Source organism: Pezoporus occidentalis, unplaced genomic scaffold (genome assembly GCF_034315485.1).
Source record: "Pezoporus occidentalis ecotype Australia unplaced genomic scaffold, CSIRO_AGI_Poc_V1 ctg245, whole genome shotgun sequence".
In the NCBI taxonomy this organism is placed as follows: domain Eukaryota; kingdom Metazoa; phylum Chordata; class Aves; order Psittaciformes; family Psittacidae; genus Pezoporus; species Pezoporus occidentalis.
The window spans coordinates 240,095-261,505 of record NW_026914340.1 but is presented as its reverse complement, the minus strand read 5'-3'; the positions used below and the strand labels follow the sequence as shown (position 1 = coordinate 261,505).

General features: G+C 48.6%; 1 protein-coding gene and 1 long non-coding RNA gene across 3 annotated transcripts; one reads left to right on the top strand and one right to left on the bottom strand.

The window, feature by feature from the left end:
* The first annotated feature begins 363 nt into the window (after positions 1 to 363).
* Positions 364 to 20,597, top strand: TRAF5 (TNF receptor associated factor 5). Of its 2 annotated transcripts, XM_062622678.1 has the most exons (13): positions 364 to 452; positions 10,028 to 10,426; positions 10,584 to 10,722; positions 11,063 to 11,410; positions 12,569 to 12,626; positions 13,856 to 13,957; positions 14,497 to 14,661; positions 15,186 to 15,263; positions 15,650 to 15,724; positions 15,890 to 15,982; positions 16,929 to 17,057; positions 17,575 to 17,743; positions 18,984 to 20,597. In XM_062622678.1, exons 4-13 carry the CDS (start codon positions 11,196 to 11,198, stop codon positions 19,559 to 19,561), a joined length of 1,662 nt encoding a protein of 553 aa, XP_062478662.1. In that variant the 5' UTR covers positions 364 to 452; positions 10,028 to 10,426; positions 10,584 to 10,722; positions 11,063 to 11,195; the 3' UTR covers positions 19,562 to 20,597. The 2 variants fall into 2 exon arrangements, with proteins under 2 accessions (XP_062478662.1, XP_062478661.1); XM_062622677.1 differs by lacking the exons at positions 364 to 452; positions 10,028 to 10,426 and adding an exon at positions 6,196 to 6,216 and having other exon boundaries at positions 16,929 to 17,069.
* On the bottom strand, positions 1,644 to 14,521 carry LOC134165661 (uncharacterized). The gene is made up of 2 exons (XR_009965605.1): positions 14,423 to 14,521; positions 1,644 to 2,855 (listed from the first exon to the last, which is right to left on the bottom strand). It is a non-coding gene; the product is annotated as an uncharacterized LOC134165661 (long non-coding RNA).
* Positions 20,598 to 21,411: the final 814 nt, after the last annotated feature.

The window sequence follows — 21,411 nt, the reverse complement described above, 5'->3', positions numbered from 1 at the left end:
TCCCGGCTCCCCAGCCGCGGGCGGGGGGGGGCTTTCACCCTCCTGCAGCGCCCTGCGGTGAAACCGCCGCTTCCCCCGGGCTGCCGTGAGACCGAGCGCGGCTCCCGGCGGCGGCACCACCGGGGGGCGGCGGCTCCAGCGCTGCCTCCGCCGCGTCCCCTCCCCTCCGCTGCCGCCGCGCACGGAGCCGCGCCCCGCGCAGGCAGGGCCGGCCCCGCACCGCCCGCGGGCAGCGAGCGCCGGTGCAGGTGCGGCGGGGAGCGGCGCGGCCGCGGTGCGCGGGGTCCCTGCTGCCCGCTCCGCAAGCGCGGGTAAAGGAGGAGCCTGAACTTGGTGCCCGCCGGAGCTCAGCGCGGTCCGGAGCGGTGCCCGTGCCCCGCGTGCTCCGGTGCGCGCTGGCCGCGGAAGCCCCTCTCCCCTCGCAGGACCCCGCACCGAAGCCGCGGGGAAAGGTAGGCCCGGAGCGCGCCTCGGAGGCGGCCGGGGCTGGGGTTTTGGGGGCTGAGAAGGGAACAAAGAAGCGGGGAGTGCTCGGGTGAACGCCTCTGCAGCGGCTCGGACCGCTCTGAATGAATGGCAGGGAACCGGGACAAGTACCCCGACCGTGCCAGCCGGAGTCCGCTGCCTGGGGGCGAGGGAATTTCCCCTCTGTGCGTGTGTGCGTGCAGGGAGACCCAGCCAGCCCCTGGCTCTCCCGGATTAGCAGCGCTCCGGGCGCACGCTGAGGCTTTGACCACTTTCTACACCCTTCAGGTTTAGAAGGGAAAATGTGGAGCTCCCGTTGTTGCACTTCTTGAGCCCCTTCACCTTTTGTTCGCTTGGCTGCACCTTCCCAGTGCCAGCCAAGAACAACTTTCCTCGTAACTTCCGTTTTCTAGCTATGGGATGGCTGAAAGGAGTGCGGCACAGTGCTAAACCAGCCGGGTGTATTCAGGTCAGGCGCGGCTCAGGCTGGCAGCGGTAACACGGTTGTATTTTTAAACCAGCTGATTCTACCCAGAGCACGTAGGCTGTGGGACTGAGGAGCTCTGGGATGCTCTTGTGCAGGAGCACTGGCCTGGCCATGCTGCGCTTCATCTTGTTTCATCTGCGCTGTTGGTTTTGATCCTAGGGTGAGCCGTGGTGGTCGTGGGCTCCGCTTGGCTTAAAACCACCCAGGGGCATTTCCTTTGCTGGATGAGCAGTTTACGGTTCATGCTGGGAGGGAGGGATGCGCCGGCGTGCAAGAGCCAATCGCGACCCTGTGCATCAATCAGTGTGGTGGGCAGAAGCCAGCTGTTCCCAGCTGCGTGGCAAAGGAGGTTTACAGGACCTGAAGCAGAAGCTAAAACCCTTCAACACACTGTCCTCGCAGTAAGCACGTGCTCAAATACGTAACAAGGAGGTGGTGGAGCCTGGTGTCACCGTGTGGCCAGAGGTGAAACCAGGGATGAAGCCCTTCTACATCATTGCAGGGAATCCGGGGCAAGAGGAGGGAGCCTAGAATAGGCTTTGAAAGTGAGAGGCTTTGGTGCAGTGGGGAAGTGGAGGGATGGCCAGAAAGGTGATGTGGCTTAGAAATCGATCCCTGTGGCAGCACCCTGGGTGGATAAACTGGCAAAAGATTCCAAGAGAAATGAGTGTTTGGAAAACCCGAGGAGGACGATGGTGGACAAGAGGTTTATTTGTGTAAGCAGACAAGCAATACCATATCATATAGGGATACAAAGCAGGAGAACTTGGTGAGACATAGTGATGATTAATGCTTCAAGCCCAAGAGAGAAACGAAGGTCACAGACCTAAGTAGAATACAGGCTGGCTGTGTGGGCTTTGGAAGCTGCAGGGCTGTGCAGAAGAAGGCCTGTTGGGCAGTGGGCTGCTTCTGAGCTGGTTATCAACCACAGCCAGGATATGGGAGGAGAGGCCGAGTTCGGCCTCTGCATGCTCTGCAGCAACACAGCACACCTACGGGCAGGAAACTTGGGCTGAAGAGGTGTAAGCTGCTAAAAGACATGATTCAGAGTGAGAAAGGAAGGAAGGAAAGCTTGTGGTGCTCACAGAACCTGTGGATGGCACAGGAGTCACTGCGGAGTGTAGAGGATAAGGAATGACATGCAGGAGGGGAGATGCTGAAGCCAGAAAGCTGCTGTTGGAGACTTTGACAAAAGGAATTCCAAATCAGTGCAAAGAGCAGAAGACAACCAGCTCTTTATTTCACCCCACAGGCTCCTCATCAGTCTTTATGCAGTTTTATGCAGCTGTCAAAGCTCTGCAGGAGCTCTTCTTTCCGTGCCACACGTTGCTTGGATCACTTTGCCAAACCCCTTCTGTGGGCAGCTGCAGACCTGTAGGGTGCTTGATCACCTGGGCTTTATCTGTGTCTCATCTCTAAGCTAAGCTATAGCCGTCTCTCTTCTTCAACTCCTTGTCCGACCTTTGATTTTAGATAAGGAGATGTTATTTATCACCAATATATAGCTGCCTATGGAGAGGCATTCCTCTCTCTGGCCCTGGAAGGGGTCTGCATGAGGCTCCCTGAGGCAGTTGGTGGTGGCTGCAGTGGTGCAGGCAGGTTCCTTCCCCTTGCAGATGTGTGTTCTCAGCAGCAGTCAGTGGCCTGCCCGGAGCAGCACCCCTCTGAACCGGGCCCTGAGTTGTGGTGAGGATTTCAGCATCTCTTCCTTTGCTTTCTGGTCCTTTTCTGTGCGAGTCCCTTGGTGAATGACTGTGAAGAGTCAATATTCACACTCTTGGCTGTCAGTCCCTTCTCTGTACCACTTTGGGCTGCAGTGTGTGGTTGTTCCATCCTCTTTCCTCAGCCAAGGACAGAAACGCTCCCCCACAGTGGATGACTGGGCTCGGGAAGGTGAGGAAACCTGAGTCATGTGTGTTGGTAATGCAAGTGTTAATGAAATGTCTATGGCCTCCTCAGCTCCGCCATGCAACAAACAAACAAGTGTGTGAGAAACCGCACACCCTAAGCCGCTGTGGGTTTGCTATGGGACTGCTCAGAGTGCTCTGTAGTCAAGTATGATTGTCTCTGCTGGGGGGAGTGATAAAGCAAGGTTTTGTGTGTAATACACTGACATTTGCATACAGGGATGCTCTAAGGGTAAGTACATTGCTGTGTGCTTATTTTGCAGAGGATAATATTGAAATCTTAAAGTTATTTGTTAGTAGTAGCATTATTACACAGAGGCACCCAGGGACTGACCAAAGCTCAAGGAAAGGAACAATTTGCAAAGCAGTTTTTCCCTAAGTAGTCACTGAGAGATGCAATGATCAGAGCTGTGTGAAGTCATGTGGTTTTCAGTCTTGTCTGCTACATGCATGTGCTTGAAACTGGAATGTGGCCCTTGCTATGAAAGAAACAGAAGTCAAGGACTTCTTAATATTGTCCTAGAAACAGCAGGTATAACAGCTGCCAGATCATATATTTGGTGAAAGATAGACTCATCATGGAATGGTTTGGGATGGAAAGGACCTTAAAGCTCACCCAGTTCCAGCCTCCTGCCATGGGCAGGGACACCTTCCACTAGAGCAGCTTGCTCCAAGCCCCTGTGTCCAACCTGGCCTTGAACACTGCCAGGGATGGGGCAGCCACAGCTTCTCTGGGCACCCTGTGCCAGCACCTCAGCACCTTCAGAATAAAGGATTATCTTCCCAATACACAACCTGAATCTCCCCTCTGTCAGGTTAAAGCCATTCCTCCCTGTCCTGTCCCTACAGGCCTTTGTAAAAGTCCCTCTCCAGGTTTCCTGCAGGCCCCTTTTAGGTATTGGAAGGCTACTGGGCACTATACAAAGAAAAAACCCCTTGTCCATTGGTCTGTCTCACTGTCATTGACATTAAACCTCGTGTCATGGCAGTTTTTCAATGAGGAATTATGAATATGCACCTTGGTGAGATGCACCTTGAGGTTACTAAAACCAGTGACGTTGTTCACTGATGGGAGCAATAAAGCTCAAACTGGTGCCAAAAGCAAGAGCACGGTTGGATGCTTAAGGTTGACATGAGTAATCACCTTCCCAGTGAGTACCATGAGTAGGAAAATGTGTGTCTGTATGTCGTCAAATACATGTGTGCATTAGAGCAAAACCCACTGCACTCATGAATTCCTGCGGCTGCAGTGGGGGGGAATGGTTTACCCCTGGAACAAGGGAACACATCAGAAGAAGAGGGTGGCCAGCCTTAGCAAGATTTGAGTTCATCTTAGTAATCAGGATGAATAACCACTGAGTCGAGTCATAGGCTTCTCTATACATGCAGATTAAGTTCTTCATTAAGACTAAGTCAAAGGGCCAGGGGTGGAAAATTAAAACCAAGACTCTGTTATGCCTTGAGTGTTCATGGCCAAACCAACTTGAATGGTCAAAGCAACTGTGGTCCTGGATAGCGTATCCCCTTGGGGCAGGGAAGGAGACGTGAACTGAAGAGCCCCAAAGACCTCATTCTGCAAAATATGCAATGGCCCATTACTTGTTAGGACGAGAGAGGGCTTCACTTTGGCTCCAAGACACTAGAAGGAAACCCCGTTAGTTCTCTTGCTATCTGTCCCTTAATGTTTCCTCCTTTCAGTAACTTCTTTATGTTGCACTTGTGTCTCTCCCTTCATCCTGTTTCCTAAACGCTGCTACTCTCTTTTCACTCATCTTCATTCCTTGAGCCGGCTCGAAACTTGCTCGAGGTTTCAGCACTGCAGCTGGCGCTGGAGGAGATCAAGGGCTGCCCACGAACAACGACACCAGCCTATTGCTCTCCGCTCACCTTCAGAGTGAGATCGTTGAACGTTCAGATCCTGCTCAACTTCTCCATTTGGGGTTTTCCCCAAAGCTTCCCAGAAGCAGATGGTGCTTCCTGGAGCTGTGCTCACAGAGCACGATGCTTTCGGCAGCGCTGCCTCCTCCCAACGAAACCACTCGGATCCATCCTTCCTCCTGAGCTGCCAGGGTCAAGGAGAACCCACGTACAAGCTGGTGTGCTGTGGTGATGTCAGCCTGGGCAGGGGTTGTGCACAGTCACCAGCTTGAGCAGGGTGCACCCTGAGGATGTGCATGAAAGATTATCTTCTGGTTTAAAACACCTGAGTATAGAAGTGAGCTTGGGTTGCATTTAGGAACACAAACTGGATCCATTTCATTGATACCATAAAGAAGGAGGATGCCTTTCCCTTTGCCACTGGCTTCAGCAATGACTTCTCTGTGCCCGAGCTTTAGGGAAGGTTCAGGAAAACACACAGTAGGTTGGGATGCCTCCTGGGAGGGGAGGTGGGAATTGAAATACGTTAGAAATGCACTGGGAGCAAGCTCAGTTAGAGGGCAAGGCGCCAGAAAGGGTATGTGTTACCTTTACTACAAGGCAGAATAGAAGCTTTCTGTGGAAAAGTAATATTATAAATAAGAGGAGATTTAGAAATCGCTGCTTTTATAGAAAATCAGATCCCATACTTTAGGGGAGGGGAGTCACAAATAAGTGGGGATGGAGCCCATGGCACTGCAGTGAGGGCAGCACACTTTGGTCTGGGGAAGGAAGCTGGCACACAGTCAGTCAGTGCTGATGAAGGCTGCCAGGGATCCTGTGTGCACAGTGAAGTTCAGGCTCCACAACCACCAGGGTTTGTGGCCACTGAAATTATTACAAACCTAAAGAGAAGCATCGTTTTCTTTAGGTGTGTTTTCTGTCAGTCAGAGAGTTCTGGTTTAGACGTGAAATGTCCCTGCAGCCCCATAGCACGAGGCACCGTTTGCCAGTGCCCTTTCCCCTGTGAGCTGTCCCTTTGCTTCCTGCAACCAAGGGGTCCACAACGGGCTCACAGTGGAGGGTTTCACAGGGCCGGGCCTGGGTTTTCCTTACATCCTCATGTGTTTCCTGCTCCCTGTGGCTTCTTTCCTTTGGGCACATTCCTCACCCCTTTTGTGAAAGGTGAAAACTCCTTTGTATCCCAGATAAAAGACGGTGAGAGAAGTTCTTGGTTCTCTTGTGTTGCTCCGGATGGCAAAATCTGTAGCCCCTGCATCAATGCAGTGGGGAAAAATACTTTCCAATGGCTTTCCTTCTATCCTAACGCTTTTCAAACACTTTCAGACGTGATCTTTTCAAAGCTACGCCGGGGATTTCCACTCCCTCGCTGGTTTCAAGTGCTCGTGCTGTTGTTTTAACCACAGAGCTCATGCAGGCGCCGCTCTCTCAGCTCGCTCTCACACTGTCTCCCCATTGAGCACCAGCGACAGTTCTCAGGTACGGCTTTACCAAAACCTCTCTTGTTAAGGCTGGCAGGAGCCTGACGTTGCTGGGATGGTTCCTTCTCTCTGCAGGGCTCTTCAGGGGTGAGCTGCGGCACAAGGGGCTGCACGGGGGAAGCTGCAGACCCTGGAACATCGCAGGGACAGAGTTCACCCCCTGAAGCAGCAAAGCGGTGCCGGGGTGTCACAGGGATGAGTGGTGGTGCCAGAATCCCTATTGGTGCTTGGGAATGTGGTGAAACACCCAGGTATCGCTAGAGAAGTTACGGGAACAAAGTTACCCTCAAGCTGTGAAGGAGATCATTTTAGGGCAGGAGTTGTCCATGTTCCCATAACAATATTGGGTTGATTTGGTGTAGAGAGATTTCTTGATACTGAAAAACTCATTAATTCATGATCAGGACGTGCAGGGGAAAGAGCACATATAGAAGATACGCCTGTAAAATCAAAGGTACCTCAGGACCAGGCACACTTCATCAGTTGTTAGAGTGTGTTTTTAAAACTGCTGTAAGATGCTATCTGTGTTATAATCTATGCCTTGAAAAAACAATGCATCTCAAAGGGGATTTATTGCGATGCTTGACTGGAACTCTACGCAACGAAACCCCACTGTCTTACTCTGCTTACTGAAAATTTGCCTATGGAGATTAGCAAACTGATGCTTGCTTAGCAAGGTTTTACTGTGCTTTGAGAATAAGGTAATACCAGAGTTTGAATTTGATAATATTTTCTATATACAAAAGAAAACACATTTGTTCTGCTGCCCTTTGCAGCAACATCCCCTGTGGGGCACCAGGAACGTATCCAAGAGGAAATTATTGCTGTTAGAAATGTTCTCTCCTGGGTATCAGCTGGTCACTGCACCGTGGCTTATAAGTGAGGTTTATAAGGGACAAAAATGATTCCTTTCCGATATCGTTTGTCATCACCTGCTGTTTTCCATGTAGGCTGCTCTGTTTTAAATAGGTATTTCTAAGCATACAGATGTTTTTAGACATTCCTTAGCAGGCTTTGTTACCTGTTCTGCTCCGTATGTTAGGAGCTGGGGCATATCTTTCTTATTCCCAAAACACGAGTGTGTTTGTGCAGATCCTTATGTTAGTAGTAAACCATAGAACTTTGTTGTTTTGAGTTAGAAATACCAGAGGCAGCTAATCTCCCCCATTTATAAGGCAGCTTGGAGAGGGTCATTTTAATGCAAGGCATGTTCCCCTTCACCCTGTCTCTGCCTCTCACCTCCCAGTGAAGTGACTTGATCTCAGCCCTTTCAAATTCACAGAACCTTCCCTGCCATGGCAGTTCTGATGTACTCTAAAAGGCAGATTATTTCCAGAGGGAAGGACAGGGCATCTTCAAAGTCTTGTCCCTAACAAGTGCCTTAGGGCACAGCAATAGAGCAGAACTAGAGCTAGGAGTATAGGGACATAGGTGTGTCAAGGTGTCATGGAAGATGCTAAGTAAGGAAGGGATCATGGTGCTTGTTACTGAGCAACACCCAATCCTGGACGGTAGCTGAGCTTTACCCTCCCCTCACACAGTGAACCTGGCAGAGCTGTGTTCCCTGCGTGTTTGCTGGGCAGCAAGACCAAGGACCCTGTCTTTTTGTCCATATGTGACAACCAAACCTGTGATAACAACTCATATTTGCCCTTCTCAGTCTGAAAGATGGGGTAGCACTCAGTGCCTCGGGTCTGCTGTCCTGGAGGTGCTGCAGCCTCCTGTAGTGGTGCCCTCATAGCTCAGGGGTAATGTGTGGACCTTTCCAGGGGCCTGGCTGCACGTGAGAGAAAACAGGAAAAACATACTCTCTTTAAAGAGAGCGATTACATTATCACATTACACTACACACACAGGGATGGTTTTCCCTGTGTGCAGCCTGTTTCCGTGGCTAAAAGAACGTAATCTGTCCACCATACTTGAACGTGGTGTCAGCACTGCACACCACTCTCGCCTTTCTGACTGCTGGTGGCATGGACAGGCAGCAGCACTGCTGGAGGGGACCTCTCTGAACACAGCTTTTCGAATACTAATGTGATTTTATCTTATAAAAGTTTATAATATGAATATATAAATATATTTTTATATTACATTATTATAGCAAGCCGTGCCCATGCTGATTTTTCTCCTTATTATCCTGTTCTGCTAGTGCCTTGCTCAGTTCCTGAGCAGTGAGATGTGCTAAGTGTGGAGCACGTTCTTGGTGTGTTGTTTGGTGTGGGGGCAGTTAAAGCAGCACAGCCAACATAGAAGCACAGACTCATAGAATAGTTAGGGTTGGAAAGGACCTTAAGATCATCCAACCCCCCTACTGTGGGCAGGCACACCTCACACTAAACCATGTCCCCCAACGCTCTGTCCAACCTGGACTTGAACAATGCCAGAGATGGAGCATTCGTAACCTCCCTGGGCAATCTATTCCAGTGCCTCAACACCCTCACAGGAAAGAACTTCCTCCTTATATCCAATCTAAACTTCCCCTCTTTCAGTTTGAACCTGTTACCCTCTGTCCTATCGCTGCAGTCCCTGATGAAGAGTCCCTCTCCAGCATCCCTGTAGCCCCCTTCAGACACTGGAAGCTGCCCTGAGGTCTCTACGCAGCTTCTCTTCTCCAGGCTGAACAGCCCCAACTTTCTCAGCCCATCTTCATACAGGAGGTGCTCCAGCCCCTGATCATCCTCGTGGCCTCCTCTGGACTTGTTCCAACAGTTCCGTGTCCTTCTTATGTTGAGGACACCAGAACCGTACACAATATTTCTTGTTATGACAATTCGCCCCCTTGGATTATCCCCAGGGAGGTTGAAGCATCCGTGTACAACACCATAATGTGAAGAGCTGTTCCAGAGGCATGGAAATGGGAGAAAGCTGCAGCTGGGAGCAATTTGTACTGCGCTGCCACTGACATCCCACTCTTTGGTAGCTGTCCATAGGACTTGGGCCTAGCTTCTAGTGATTCATGCTGCTCTTCTATGGGTGGTCAGAGTTAATTCTGTTTATTTCAGTAAATGGAAGTCCATGGGTTTTTACATGTAGATTTTCAGTGCCCACAGATCGGTTTCTCTGTGTGTGCTGTTGCAGTGGAGTTGCAATGAAAATCCCTTTCCTGCATGTGTTGTGTATCTGCCACGAGAGGATCTTTATGCAGCAGGAGCAGCATTACGGCTCACACACGTGCTGAAGAGTTGCAGTGTATGCAAAGAAAGAGCCTTCCCATTGCTCTTAGCTGTGAAGAGGCAGAAGTGAAAGCAGATTGTGTCCTATGTGGGCCAGGCATTAGCGTAAGCAGGAAACTGATTCAGTTAACCATCGGTGTGCTCTTGCTGTCACCAAAAAGCACTTTTTCCCCTGACGGTTTCCCTTTGGTTTCAGTTAAGAGAGCACTGGAAGCTGAGTCACAGAATCTCAGACTGGTCTGGGTTGGAAAGGACCTTAATGCTCATCCAGTCCCAACCGCTGCCATGGCTCTTCCATTGGAGGAGAGGTTTCTGTTCTTGCCTTTGGCCTGAAATGCTCTTTGTGGTGCCCTGAGGTGCCCACTGCTGTGCAGCATGGTCCTGAGCAAGGCTGAGGGGGAGAAGGTGCTTTCATGGACAAGACTTGTCAGTGTGTTCCTGTGGGTTGCTGATGTTAGATGATCAGTTGTGCTGGAGCAAGTCTGACATTCAGCCTAGTGGAGGGCGGGGAGGCTCTCATAAGCTGGGCAGGTAGATGCTGTGTACAACCATGCACATGGGTGCTCAGTTTGCTGTGAATGAGGTTGGTTAAGTGCTTTGGCTTGTTTTTGAATGGGCTGTTTTATCTGTCCACAGGATTTCCTCGCCCAGTACGGTGTATTAAAGTAGGAAGGAAAATGGATGCTGCTTTCGGAAGCCTAAGGTGCTCTGTGGCAGTGCTGGAGCTGCGTGCAGCACAGTGACCTTACAGGAGCGAAGTTGGAGCTCTTGGGGAGGTGCTGATGCCAGTAAGAGCGATTCAAGTGACTGACAGGGCAGGTGATGCACACAGAGGAGAAAGAGCATCCCACAGCACAGCTACAGAACCGAGCACTTCCCCCGTGAAACCACCTGAGAGCTTGGGTGCTTTCGTACACATCCTGTGAAGAACAAATGTCTTCGGAAGGCAAAGCTGCAACAAACAGAAAGCAGAGGGGCTCTGGGTCTTGAGCCCCAAACTACTGCGGGATTGAGGGACCGGGGGCAGATCTCAAGGTTTGTGACTCTGGGCTGGAAAAATCTGTTGCTGCTTCTTTTCTTATGAGAACATAGATGCTGCATTGCTGTGCTGTGTGTGAGCTTCGGTAGCTTGAGAGGAACACTTCTGATTGCAATCTTGCTTTTCTCCTTTGTTTTCCACCCCTTCCTTCAGGCAGGATTAACAGAGCTGAGAACATGCACAGAGCCAAGTAAAACTTCGAACAAAATAGGATTAGAGTTTGCTGCCATAAATGAGGAAAAGGAAGATGTCAGCTTAAGAGGCTTGGACTCCTGTAACACCTAAACCAAAGGTAAAATCCTCTTGCTGCCTTTTGTAAGCTCCTTGTTGTGAACCACAAAGCTGTCCCCTGCTTGAGCCACTGCAATGAACTCCTGAGGTTCACTGAAGTTCCTGTGGATGGGCTCTATGTTAAGTGTAGGCTTTCCTGGTGCATTAGGGCCAAGACTTGGCCTCCGCTTTCCCAACCATGCCCGTGACTCTTGGAAGTGTTTTGAGACTACGAGCTGCTGCGGGAGAGTGTGAGCCCATGAAAATCTCTGTTCTGCAGAGCAACAGTCACACTGTGAGACTGCCACAGAAGTGTGCTGTGACGCTTGTCGTGTCACCACCGCTCTGTTGTCCTTCCATAGCCGGCGCTTCATTGCCCTCTGAAACCTGTCGCATCCTGCTGCAGATGACACCCCCCTGCCGCAACCGGTAGCTGCAGCGCGTGGTGAATGCCTGAAGGGACTCCTCCTGTGCCTGGCTCCCAGTGCAGCTCTCATGGCCTGCGATGAACCCGCTGCTCTCTCGGGCATCCTCACGCGGCAGAACTCCTCCAGCGCCGCCTCCCTGGACTCCCAGCCCGATGCTGACTACACGTTTGTGGAAGCCTTGGAGGAGCGGTACAAGTGCGCCTACTGCCACCTCGTCCTTCGCAACCCGCACCAGACGGGCTGCGGGCACCGCTTCTGCCAGCAGTGCATCCTGGCTTTGAGGTCAGTGCAAACTCCTCCCGCAGCCACAAGCTCCCCCTCCCCTAAAGAAGTCAATTCCTTCTGCACTTCAGCAGGGATAGATAACAGAGAGATAACTGCCATAGGTAACAGTATTGATCTGATCAACGCTGAGGGAGTCGGGGGAGAGACTCTGTTGAACTCAACTGCGTGCTCAGTGTTTGAAAGGCGTCTTTAAGGACCTTACCCACATACTTTGGTAGCCACAGGGAAGGCAGAGTAAAGCAGTTGTTGCTGTAAGCTTAAGCTGTACGCCGTGAGGTGCTATTTCAACCTGTCTGTCTGGCATCGTGCCATTCAGACGAACTTGTGGCATTAATGTCTCATAGTGTCAGCACCGGTGGTTAGATTAAGCTATTTTCATCTGCTTCTCTAGAATTGATTTTAGAGGAGATCTTAAACTGATGGCAGTGTTGCCTGATACCAAAGTCAGGTCACAGGGCTGGTGGCATCCACCTGCTTGGGACTGAGCTGCAGGTACAAATGAGACAGCCTGTCTGGGAATGCATTATGGACTGCTTGGTGTAGGGTCCGAGGGCAGGATTTGGCCATGAAGGCTGCAGAGGAGACAGTTTATGTGGATGGGTGTCACCATTTACCTTTACATGCTTTGTGTTTGCTGCTTTCTCTCCCTGCCTCCTGTTTGCACTGCCTCAGGAAGTGCTTTCCCATCTCTTATTGTAGGACTTCTGGAAGCCTTTTGAGACAGGAGCCATAAGATCTCCTGTCAGTGGTGTAGCAAGGCTTGCACCAGGCAAAGACCAGGTTTAACACACACGATGGGACTTTTTCCAGATGTGACATGATGGCCAGAGAGTGACAAAGTCCTCTTAACTAAAACCCATCTTATTAGCACTCATAGGACAAACTTTGCTTTCTGTTATATATCCACTGGTTGGAACTTGATGATCTTAAGGTCCTTTCCAGCCCTACCTATTCACTGTTGCAGCTTAATGCCCTCTCAGTGCTATGGGCAGAGTTTGGCTGTGGAGTTGCCAGACTAAAGTGATTTTGAAGGCCTTTTTTGGGGTTTTATGGTATTGAGTACTGACTTCTGCCAGAGTCAGATTCCAGCACGGCCCAATGTGGGTAAAGAAATCAGTTTTTCTGTGGGATAACACAACTCTTCTGTTGATCTAGAGAACTGAGCGCAGTACCCACCTGTCCTGTCGACAAAGAGACAATAAAAATGCATGAGGTAAGTGGCTGTAGTTTTACTTCAGCAGCCAACATCCGCATGGAAAAGGCAAGGCAGCTGAGAACAAGGTGGCTTTTAGTCTGTTAGACCTCGGGGCAGAGCAGCTTTGCTCTCTGAACTGATGCTAAGGGATTCAATCTATTCAGTGATGCTGTCCCAGAAAGGAAGTGTGGGTATGAAGCTAAAGCTTCATTTTATACCTCATGCTCTGAAGCTATTTCATTTTAATCTTCTGTAGTTCCAGGGGAGTGCTGAAGAGTTTCACAAAGCTTTAAATCCTCCCTAGTCATCAGAGGTCTTGTTTAGTGGAGAGTTTAGTGACTTGCCTTTTCAATGCCCCAACTTACTGTGTCATCTTTGTTTTAACTTGGTTATAATTTGCTGCCTTAACTATTGCCATTACAGCTATTTAACCCTGCAGACTTAATTTACTTGTGGGTAACTTTTTAGAGGAAAAGGTAAGTTCATGCTTCTAATTTTGCAAGCTATTGAGTCTTTATTATTATTATTATTAATAAATAATAGATTCATTTGTCCCTATTTCTATGCCAAGGCTCAAAAGTGTGCTACATCCTTGGTCCTGCCAGAATGAATTTTCCAGTGAAACCATATGTCTCCTTCTTCTCTGTCCTCCTCCTGACAGGAAGCTGCAATCACAGCATCCACATGAGTTTTGGTTTTCATTCGCTAGCTTTCACTTGGTGCAAACTCTGACAGCAGCAGCGCACCAGTGAGCAGCTTTAGAATGCTCTCCAAATAAGACTGAGAGTTTGCTCTGGGGGCTTAATTTGCTTCTGCACACACAGCAGGGAACAGAGCTGTTTCCCAGAGCCCGCAGAAGGGATAGCTCGGCAGCATTGCCATCCCAAAGGCACGCTGCACTGCGTGCGTGTCGGAGGAGCGTGCACAGAGCTGGTCTGGCCTTTGGGGCCCATTAGCTCCAGCTGCTTTCTTCTCAATACAGGCAGTGGTTTTATAGCTCCTGAGCTCCTAATCCTGCTGGCTGTGGGATGGATCAGCAGTTGTGGATAATTATATGGTGAAAACCCCCTATGCTTATTAGAAAACCCATACATGTGTTAATTTCTATTTTCAGTACCCATTTCCAATATGAATCATCAAGAATCATACAGTTACAAAGACTACACTTGTGTGCTTAAAAGACTGATCGTGATGTCTTGCTTTTTCACATGTGACCGCATGTGAGGGCTGGTTTGTTTCCTTTACAGGTATTCAAAGACAACTGCTGTAAAAGAGAAGTTCTCAACTTGCACGTGTTCTGCAAAAACACTCCTAACTGCAACTCGAAAATCATGCTGGGACGGTACCAGGTTAGTTTGAGCCAAGCTGGAAACCTTTGATTTTCAGGCAAACTCTGTGTATTTATGAAAATCTAAATTCCAGGGATTGTCTTCAGAGCTACTGTAGCAATGTGGTTTAAGTACAAAGGTTATAACTCAGCCACAGTGTAAGTAACAAATGCTAAGCTCAGAATACTACGGCTTGTTCCAGCTTTGCCTTAGGTTATTAAATAAGAACCATTTGCTTTATGTAGCTTTAGTTTATCTACAGCACCTCTATGTACCTGCTGTATGCCTAGGCACCATGCAATGGCTGGTTCAAGAGAACTTGCCAAGACTGCCTGTGCATTTGGGCCTTTTTCAGCATTTCAATTGGATGAAAAGTGGAAGTTAAACAAAGGAGTCTCCAAATGTTCATACCTGCTTTAGTTTTGAGGTTGGAAGAGAAGAAAGCTTATGGAGGAAAGAGTATTTGGAGTTTTGTATGTGCCCAACCTGCCGACTTTCTGTGGGTCTGTTGGAGGGGTGATGAAATCCTTTGGGGTTTAATTTGCTGTTGCACGTTGCAGGAGCATCTTCAGCGGTGTTTGTTTGAAAGCGTGCCGTGCACTAACGATGGATGCTGTGACCAAGTTCTTCGGAAAGATTTGGAAGAGCACTTGAGCCAGCACTGCAAATTCCGAGAAGAGATGTGTCAGTACTGTAACAAATGTGTGCTGTTGCTTAACATCAAGGTAAGAATGGAAAACATTCCCTGGGAAACCACAGCAGGTGTTTCCTCTTCATGTTGTTGAGTGAAAAGTTGCCAGCATTGCAATGGGGCCTAACTCCTGAAGCAAAATTTGGCTGAGTAGCTGAAGCAAAAGTATAATACATGTGCTTTAAGTAATACCAGTTACTGTTACTCTCTTATGAAGGACAATATGATATCAAATCATCAAATGGTATGGGTTGGAAAGGACCTTAAGATCATTTAGTTCCAACCCCCTGCCATGGGCAGGGACATCTCACACTAGACTATGTCATCCAAGGCTCTGTCCAATCTGACCTTGAACACTGCCAGGGATGGGGCATTTACCACTTTGGGCAGCCTGTTCCAGTGCCTCACCAGCCTCACAGTGGTGCCTGCACCTTGTATATGCTTGCATATGAGGCTTGCACCTGTATTGTCTGGGATTACCTTTCAATAGTTTACTCTTGTGTAGATTACTTTACAGAAATGTAACCCATTGCCTTGTTTTGTTTCTTTTCCCCCCAGAATCATGAGAAAAATGACTGTCCTGATTATCCTGTGCCTTGTCTCCACAATTGTTCCCAAATCATTCTGAAAAAAGAGGTACTATTGTTATTTCCTATACTGTGATTCAGCACATCACACACACATTTATGAAAGCTGAAACGTTGCAGACCCCATTGGTGGTTCCAACAACCAATGTTCCAATTAAACTTCACTGCTCGAAGCATTTGCTTTGTTTAGATCTGAAAGGGATATATGGCTCACCTTAGAAGTGAGCTATTTGGTTACTGCAAGCTATTGGCATTCTGCAGCGTGGAATAATATCTGGCTTGCTTATTGATTCAGAACATTCCGTTTCCTCTTCCAATGATCAGTGTCATGACACTGGCCTTTGTTCACCCTGTCTGCAGGCATTCAGGCTTTAGCAGTGCAGCAAATTACTTCATGTTTCTTTCCTAACCAGTTTCTTTGCTCATTACCTGCAGACTGAAAAGCACCACGCTGTGTGTCCCGAGGTGGAAGTGGACTGTCCCTATAGGCAGTACGGCTGTCTTGTAAAGGTACCAGTTTATACATCTTTATCCTGAGAATCAGGTCTGCCATTCCCTCACTGTCAAAGCACAGAGGCATTTTAAAGGCTTGATCAGTAGATATTTTATTAACAGCTTCACCAATCTGCATATCTTATTATCTTGTTCTTTGACTCCCACCTCTGCCTCACTAAGGTTAAAAGAGGGAAACTTGCTGAACATGAGAACGGTGCCCTGAGGGAGCACATCCTGCAGATCTTAGACAAGAACTCCCAGTTGGAAGAGCAGGTAAGTCGGATTTAATGAGCACTTCTCGGAGGTGCCTGGCTGGTTGGAGGATGATTCTGCATTTGTTGCCTGGTTTAGCTCAGCTACATTTTAAAAGACTGTTTTTATCATCTTTGTACACCTCAGCAGTCAGAATAAGCTCTTCTAGTCAAGCCAGCCAATTAGATGGAAACCTCTCTGTGCTCAGGCACGTATATTCTCCACCAAGCACAGTGGGAGGCTCATTGCCATTGCTCACTTCATTTCATTTCAGTCTTTGCTTACAGTGGATACAAGGTTTAGAGAGGAAGCATTTTAAAGTTGCAGTGGTCAGACTGCTCCAAAAGGGAGCATTTAGATGCCCAAGTCACCCACCCTACAGCAGCAGCACAAAGTAGTGCAGAGCCAGTTACAAGGACCTTCCACTCAAGATCATTTCTGAGGCTCCCAGCAGGTGACAGTGAGTGAACACTCAATCCTACTAAGGTGGATGCATCCAAACTGATGGCTGACTTACTATTTTGCTTGTTCATGCTAAAAATAAGTGCCCAAAAGTGCTAAAACTTGATTTTGGAGTTAGTATCCTTCACTGACTCCTCTCTTGTGCTAGTTGGACCTCGGTAGAGAAAAAAACAATAATAAATATATACATGCATAGAAACACACATGCACATGTGTGCATGTATTATTCTACTACAGAGCCAAATGGCTCATCGTGATGGGGATGAGGGGTATGAGTCTGTCTGTGCCTGCTGCCACACAGATCTATTAAAGAGTGTGATCTCCTCACGTTCAGTTCTTGCCAGTGCTTATCCATGACTGTGAATTAGGGTAGTGCTTTATGTAGCTACCTTAGAGGCTTCGCACTGTAAACTCGTCCACTTTCTCCCATATAGTCACATATGTCTTGATTGTTGTACGTTTTGGTGTGCCTTCACATTTTCACTCTGTTCTTTCCATCCAATAGATAACTGACCTGTATAAGAGCCTGGAATGCAAAGAGATTAAAATCCAGCAGCTAGCAGAGGCCATTAAAAAGTGTGAGAAAGAACTGAGACAGTTTACACAACTGCTTGGTAAAAATAGCAACTTGATGGTAAGCACACAGGTGAGACGTTGGTTTTATCTGGTTTGCAGTTGCTTTCTTGCATCCTGAACTATGTTTCTCCAGTAACAGCTGTCATTAACAGCAGGGCAGTAACAGATCTCCCAGATACTTCCCAAGCCCTTCTTGTTGTCGTGTTGTGTTTTCATGTTAACCAATAAAGAAGTTTAAGAGATCTGCTCTGGGCTAAAAAGACTGTACGAATCCTCCTGGTCAGATCTCTGTGTCAAAGATGCCAGGTGTAAATGTGAATAATCAGTTGGGTGAAGTGATGCATTGTGAATGGGTCTGAATGAGGGATGGCTTCTCCGCCAGTAAATGTGCTGAATTAATCATGAAGGAGCACCGGGATATGTTCCTAAGCCAGCAGAGCACTTGGAACACGTTGTATAGATGATACTGCTGACATGCTAAAGACTTCTTTACCTTGTTTTAAATGAAATGGCTGATCTCATGGATGCCTCTTGTCTTCGCTTCCCACCCTCTTCCAATGGCATGAACTGGGAAGGCTTTGGCCAGTCACCTGGATAAATCTGCACGCCTGGAGTCGCAAGTGAAACAGCTAATACAGACGGCAAACCAGCAGCAAAGCAAATTAGACTTGCAGCCTCTGTTCAACATGATTGAGAATGTAAAACAGAAGATTGCCCTGATGGAGACATACGATCAGCGCTTGGGTACGTTGGGACTTCCCATCCTGTTCTGCACAGGTATGGGGGTTTTGCTGATTTACCGGCTAAGTAGAGGCTCTGGTGCTACTGTCACTCAGTTGCAGCTCTTCACTAGAAAGAGCTTTCTTCTTCTTGCTTTCTAAGACCAACCCATGGTGGTGTGTGCTGTGTGCTCGCGAGTTCCTATGGCACTGTAGGGGCAGAGATCTGGCCTTGGTGAGGCTGGTGCCCTGTGATGGAGGCAGCATGTTGTCCACATTCAGGCATTAAATCTGGTTTGTAGTCACCCGTCTTCCTTGTTCAATTACCAGCTGCAAGTACATTTTCAAGACGTTTATAGCTGTAGTAACATGAGCTCACAGCCTCTACTCAGGCTTGAGTAGCTCAGTTTCATGGAATCATAGAAGCACAGAATAGTTTGGGTTGGAAGCAATGAGCAGGGGCGTCTTCAGCTAGATCAGGTTGCCCAGAACCACATCCGGCCTGGCCTGCAATGTCTCCAGGGATGGGGCATCCAGCACCTCTCTGGGCAGCCTGTGCCAGTGTTTCACCATCCTCGTTGCAAAGAATTTTTTCCTCACATCCAGCCTGAATCTGCCTCTTTACGTTTAAACCCATCACCCCTCGTCCTGTCACAACAGGCCCTGCTCAAAAGTCTCTCCACATATTTCTTATAGGCCCCTTTTAAGAACTGAAAGGCTGTAGTAAGTTCTCAGATTCTTCTCTTCTCCAGGCTGAACAATCCCAGCTCTCTCAGCCGTTCCTCACAGGAGAGGTGCTCCATCCCTCTGATCATTTCTGTCTCCTCTGGACCCTCTCCAACAGGTCCATGTCTTTCCTGCAATGAGGACTCCAGATCTGGATGCAGTACTCCAGAGTCCAGGGGCAGAATCACCTCTCTTGACCTGCTGGCCATGCTCCTTTGGACGCAGCCCAAGATACAACTGGCCTCTGGGCTGCAAGCACACACTTCCGGGTCATGTTCAATCTTTCATCCACCAAAACCCCCAAGTCCTTCTCCTCAGGGCTACTCTCAATCCCTGCATCTCCCAGCCTGTATTGATATGCCCCTAGCTGGGTGGAAGACCCCGCACTTGGCCCTGTTGAACCTCATGAGGTTCACATGGACCCCCTCTTGAGCCTGTCTGAGTTCCGCTGGATAGCAATAGCTTGGGTCCAGTTGCTCTTTGTATCCGGTGCTCAGCCAGTTTTAGTTCACCTAACCATTTCTCTCTTCCTCCCCTAGTTGTTTTGGAAGGCCAGTCCAGCAAACACGATCTCCAGATCAACATTCACAAAGCACAGCTCAATAAAAACGAAGAACGCTTTAAGCTTTTGGAAGGCACGTGCTACAATGGGAAATTAATCTGGAAAATCACAGACTACAAGACGAAGAAGAAGGAAGCAGTGGAAGGCCGCGTCCTCTCCATATTCAGCCAGCCCTTCTACACCAGCCGCTGCGGGTACCGGCTGTGTGCGAGAGCCTACCTGAACGGGGATGGCTCAGGGAAGGGAACGCACGTCTCCTTCTACTTTGTAGTGATGAGAGGGGAGTTCGATTCGCTGCTACTGTGGCCTTTCAAGCAAAAAGTCACACTTATGCTTTTGGACCAAAGTGGGAAAAAAAATCACATTGTGGAAGTCTTTCGAGCCGACCCCAACAGCAGCAGCTTCAAAAGGCCGGATGGAGAGATGAATATTGCCTCCGGGTGCCCACGCTTCGTGCCACACGCGGTCCTGGAGAACACAAAGAACACCTACATCAGAGATGACACTCTCTTTCTGAAAGTGGTTGTGGATTTAACTGATCTGGAGGAACTGTGAAAAGTGCTCCTGGTCAGTGTGACTGTTTTAACCAACAAGGAATGTTTTCTTGGTGACCACCAGCCATGCGATACTGAACTGCCACTAGTCAAGACACCGATACTGTTTTGAGGCTTCTGGATTGCATAACAGACAATAAATTGCCAAAGCATCAGACTTCCTTCCCTTTTATAACCCTTTTTTCCAGACCGTGTTTTCCAGGCAGCTGGAAGTCCGGTTTGATGCAACATGCATTCGATCCACTCTTGGCTCAGTCCAAGCTAGGGGCAATCCTTGGCTCCCATCACCAGACTGGCATTTGGAGATGAAACTCCTCCAGCAAGCTCCGTGGAACCCAAGCAGGCCTGTGGGCTCCCGTCCCTCACACAGAACTGAAGCCATACCCATGCATGCAACTGCATTTCACCTGTCTGAAACGGAAGCATTTCAACATCAGCACATTTGAATCAAAGTACCTTGATCCCTCCATCTCCTGGATTTTTGCACCTTTTCTTGTTGTAACTGTGTTTTCCAGAAAGCCCAGAGGAAGATGCCAATGCCTCTTACTTTTCTAGCCTGGTATCTCAGCTGTATAGAGTACTCCCAGCTCACAATAGCTTTGTTATGTCCTTTCCATTCCTGCCTAGTGCCTTGGGACTGATTTCCACTGGTGTTAAATATCTACAGTCCCCACTGAAGTCAAAAGAAGCTGCAGGTGCTTCTCACCTCTCAGGACATGACCAGAAGCAGGGTCCTTGGCCAGCTGGGCAAAGAGGAGCAAAACTCCTGTACTTTTGCTTCCCCATCTGCACAAACGAGATGTTTTCTGGCTCACCATCTCTTCAAAAGACAGGAAAAGCTTTGGATATCTGCTTAGAAAAAGCCCATGTAACATGCACTGTTTCCCTCTGCTAGGAATTCAGATGTTTGGGAAAGAAGGGAGAACATGGTTTATAAGTGAGGCTGCTGTAAGAACCCCATTCTCACAGGCTGGGCAGCTCTAGCGTTAGTTAAAGGGCGAGACAGCCACTGAGTAACAACTGATGACTATGAAGCATGTCTGAAGGTGTTCATTTTCATTCCAGGTTCCTTCCATACTGCAAGGGAATGCTCGCATTGCATGGGGTTTATTAGAGACGCACTAAACCCACCACCATCAGGCACCGAGGAATGAGTGATAACCACTACACGTGCCTTTGTAAAGCCTTTTGGGTGCCTGCAAAAGGGACGTAATTTTGCACACTCACTCATTTTGTTGTTACAAGTGACAGAATGTTGTGCCTCTCACCTCTCACAGACCAGGTAGTGAAACACCACAGCGTTATCCATTGCTCCTGCACTCCACTGCCAGAGCAAACCCAGAGCTTGTCAAGAGACAGCAAGAAATCAAGCTGGGCTTTAGAGTACCAGTAAAGTAGGCATGATAAACACCAACACAGGGCACAGACTGCAAGCTATGAGGAAGGGAGGTCAAGAGAGCAAATGTGGCCCAACCAAAAACGCCCTTTCTCTGAGGGATGCTGATAACTGAAATAACATGATCTGGGGACTGATAGCAAAAGGAAGGCAAAACACCACGTATTTTGTACCTGCGATCTTACTGCTAGACATTGACTTTCCCACAGGGTTTCTAAGATGTAATTCAGGCACGGATGTGTTTGAATTCAGGGGCAGGTTGGTCATCTGTACCTCACAGTGGGTTAGCACATCTGGAATCTCTGGTTGAGCTACATGTTCTTTATGTTGTACGGTGTTGTATGGGTCACCATAGAGTTTTCCATGTTCCTACACACAGAGGATAAGGAATGGATTTTATTCCCCTTGTACCACTGTGACTGACTTTGAGTCACTTGGGCCCTACAACAGAGACA

Bases quoted from the DNA above. Each gene is read 5' to 3' on its own strand.
- TRAF5 (XM_062622677.1), top strand. From the start codon at position 11,196: ATGGCCTGCGATGAACCCGCTGCTCTCTCGGGCATCCTCACGCGGCAG. The intron at 11,411-12,568 runs GTCAGTGCAAAC...CTGTTGATCTAG, and splicing joins CAGTGCATCCTGGCTTTGAG to AGAACTGAGCGCAGTACCCA. The intron at 13,958-14,496 runs GTTAGTTTGAGC...TGCACGTTGCAG, and splicing joins TCATGCTGGGACGGTACCAG to GAGCATCTTCAGCGGTGTTT.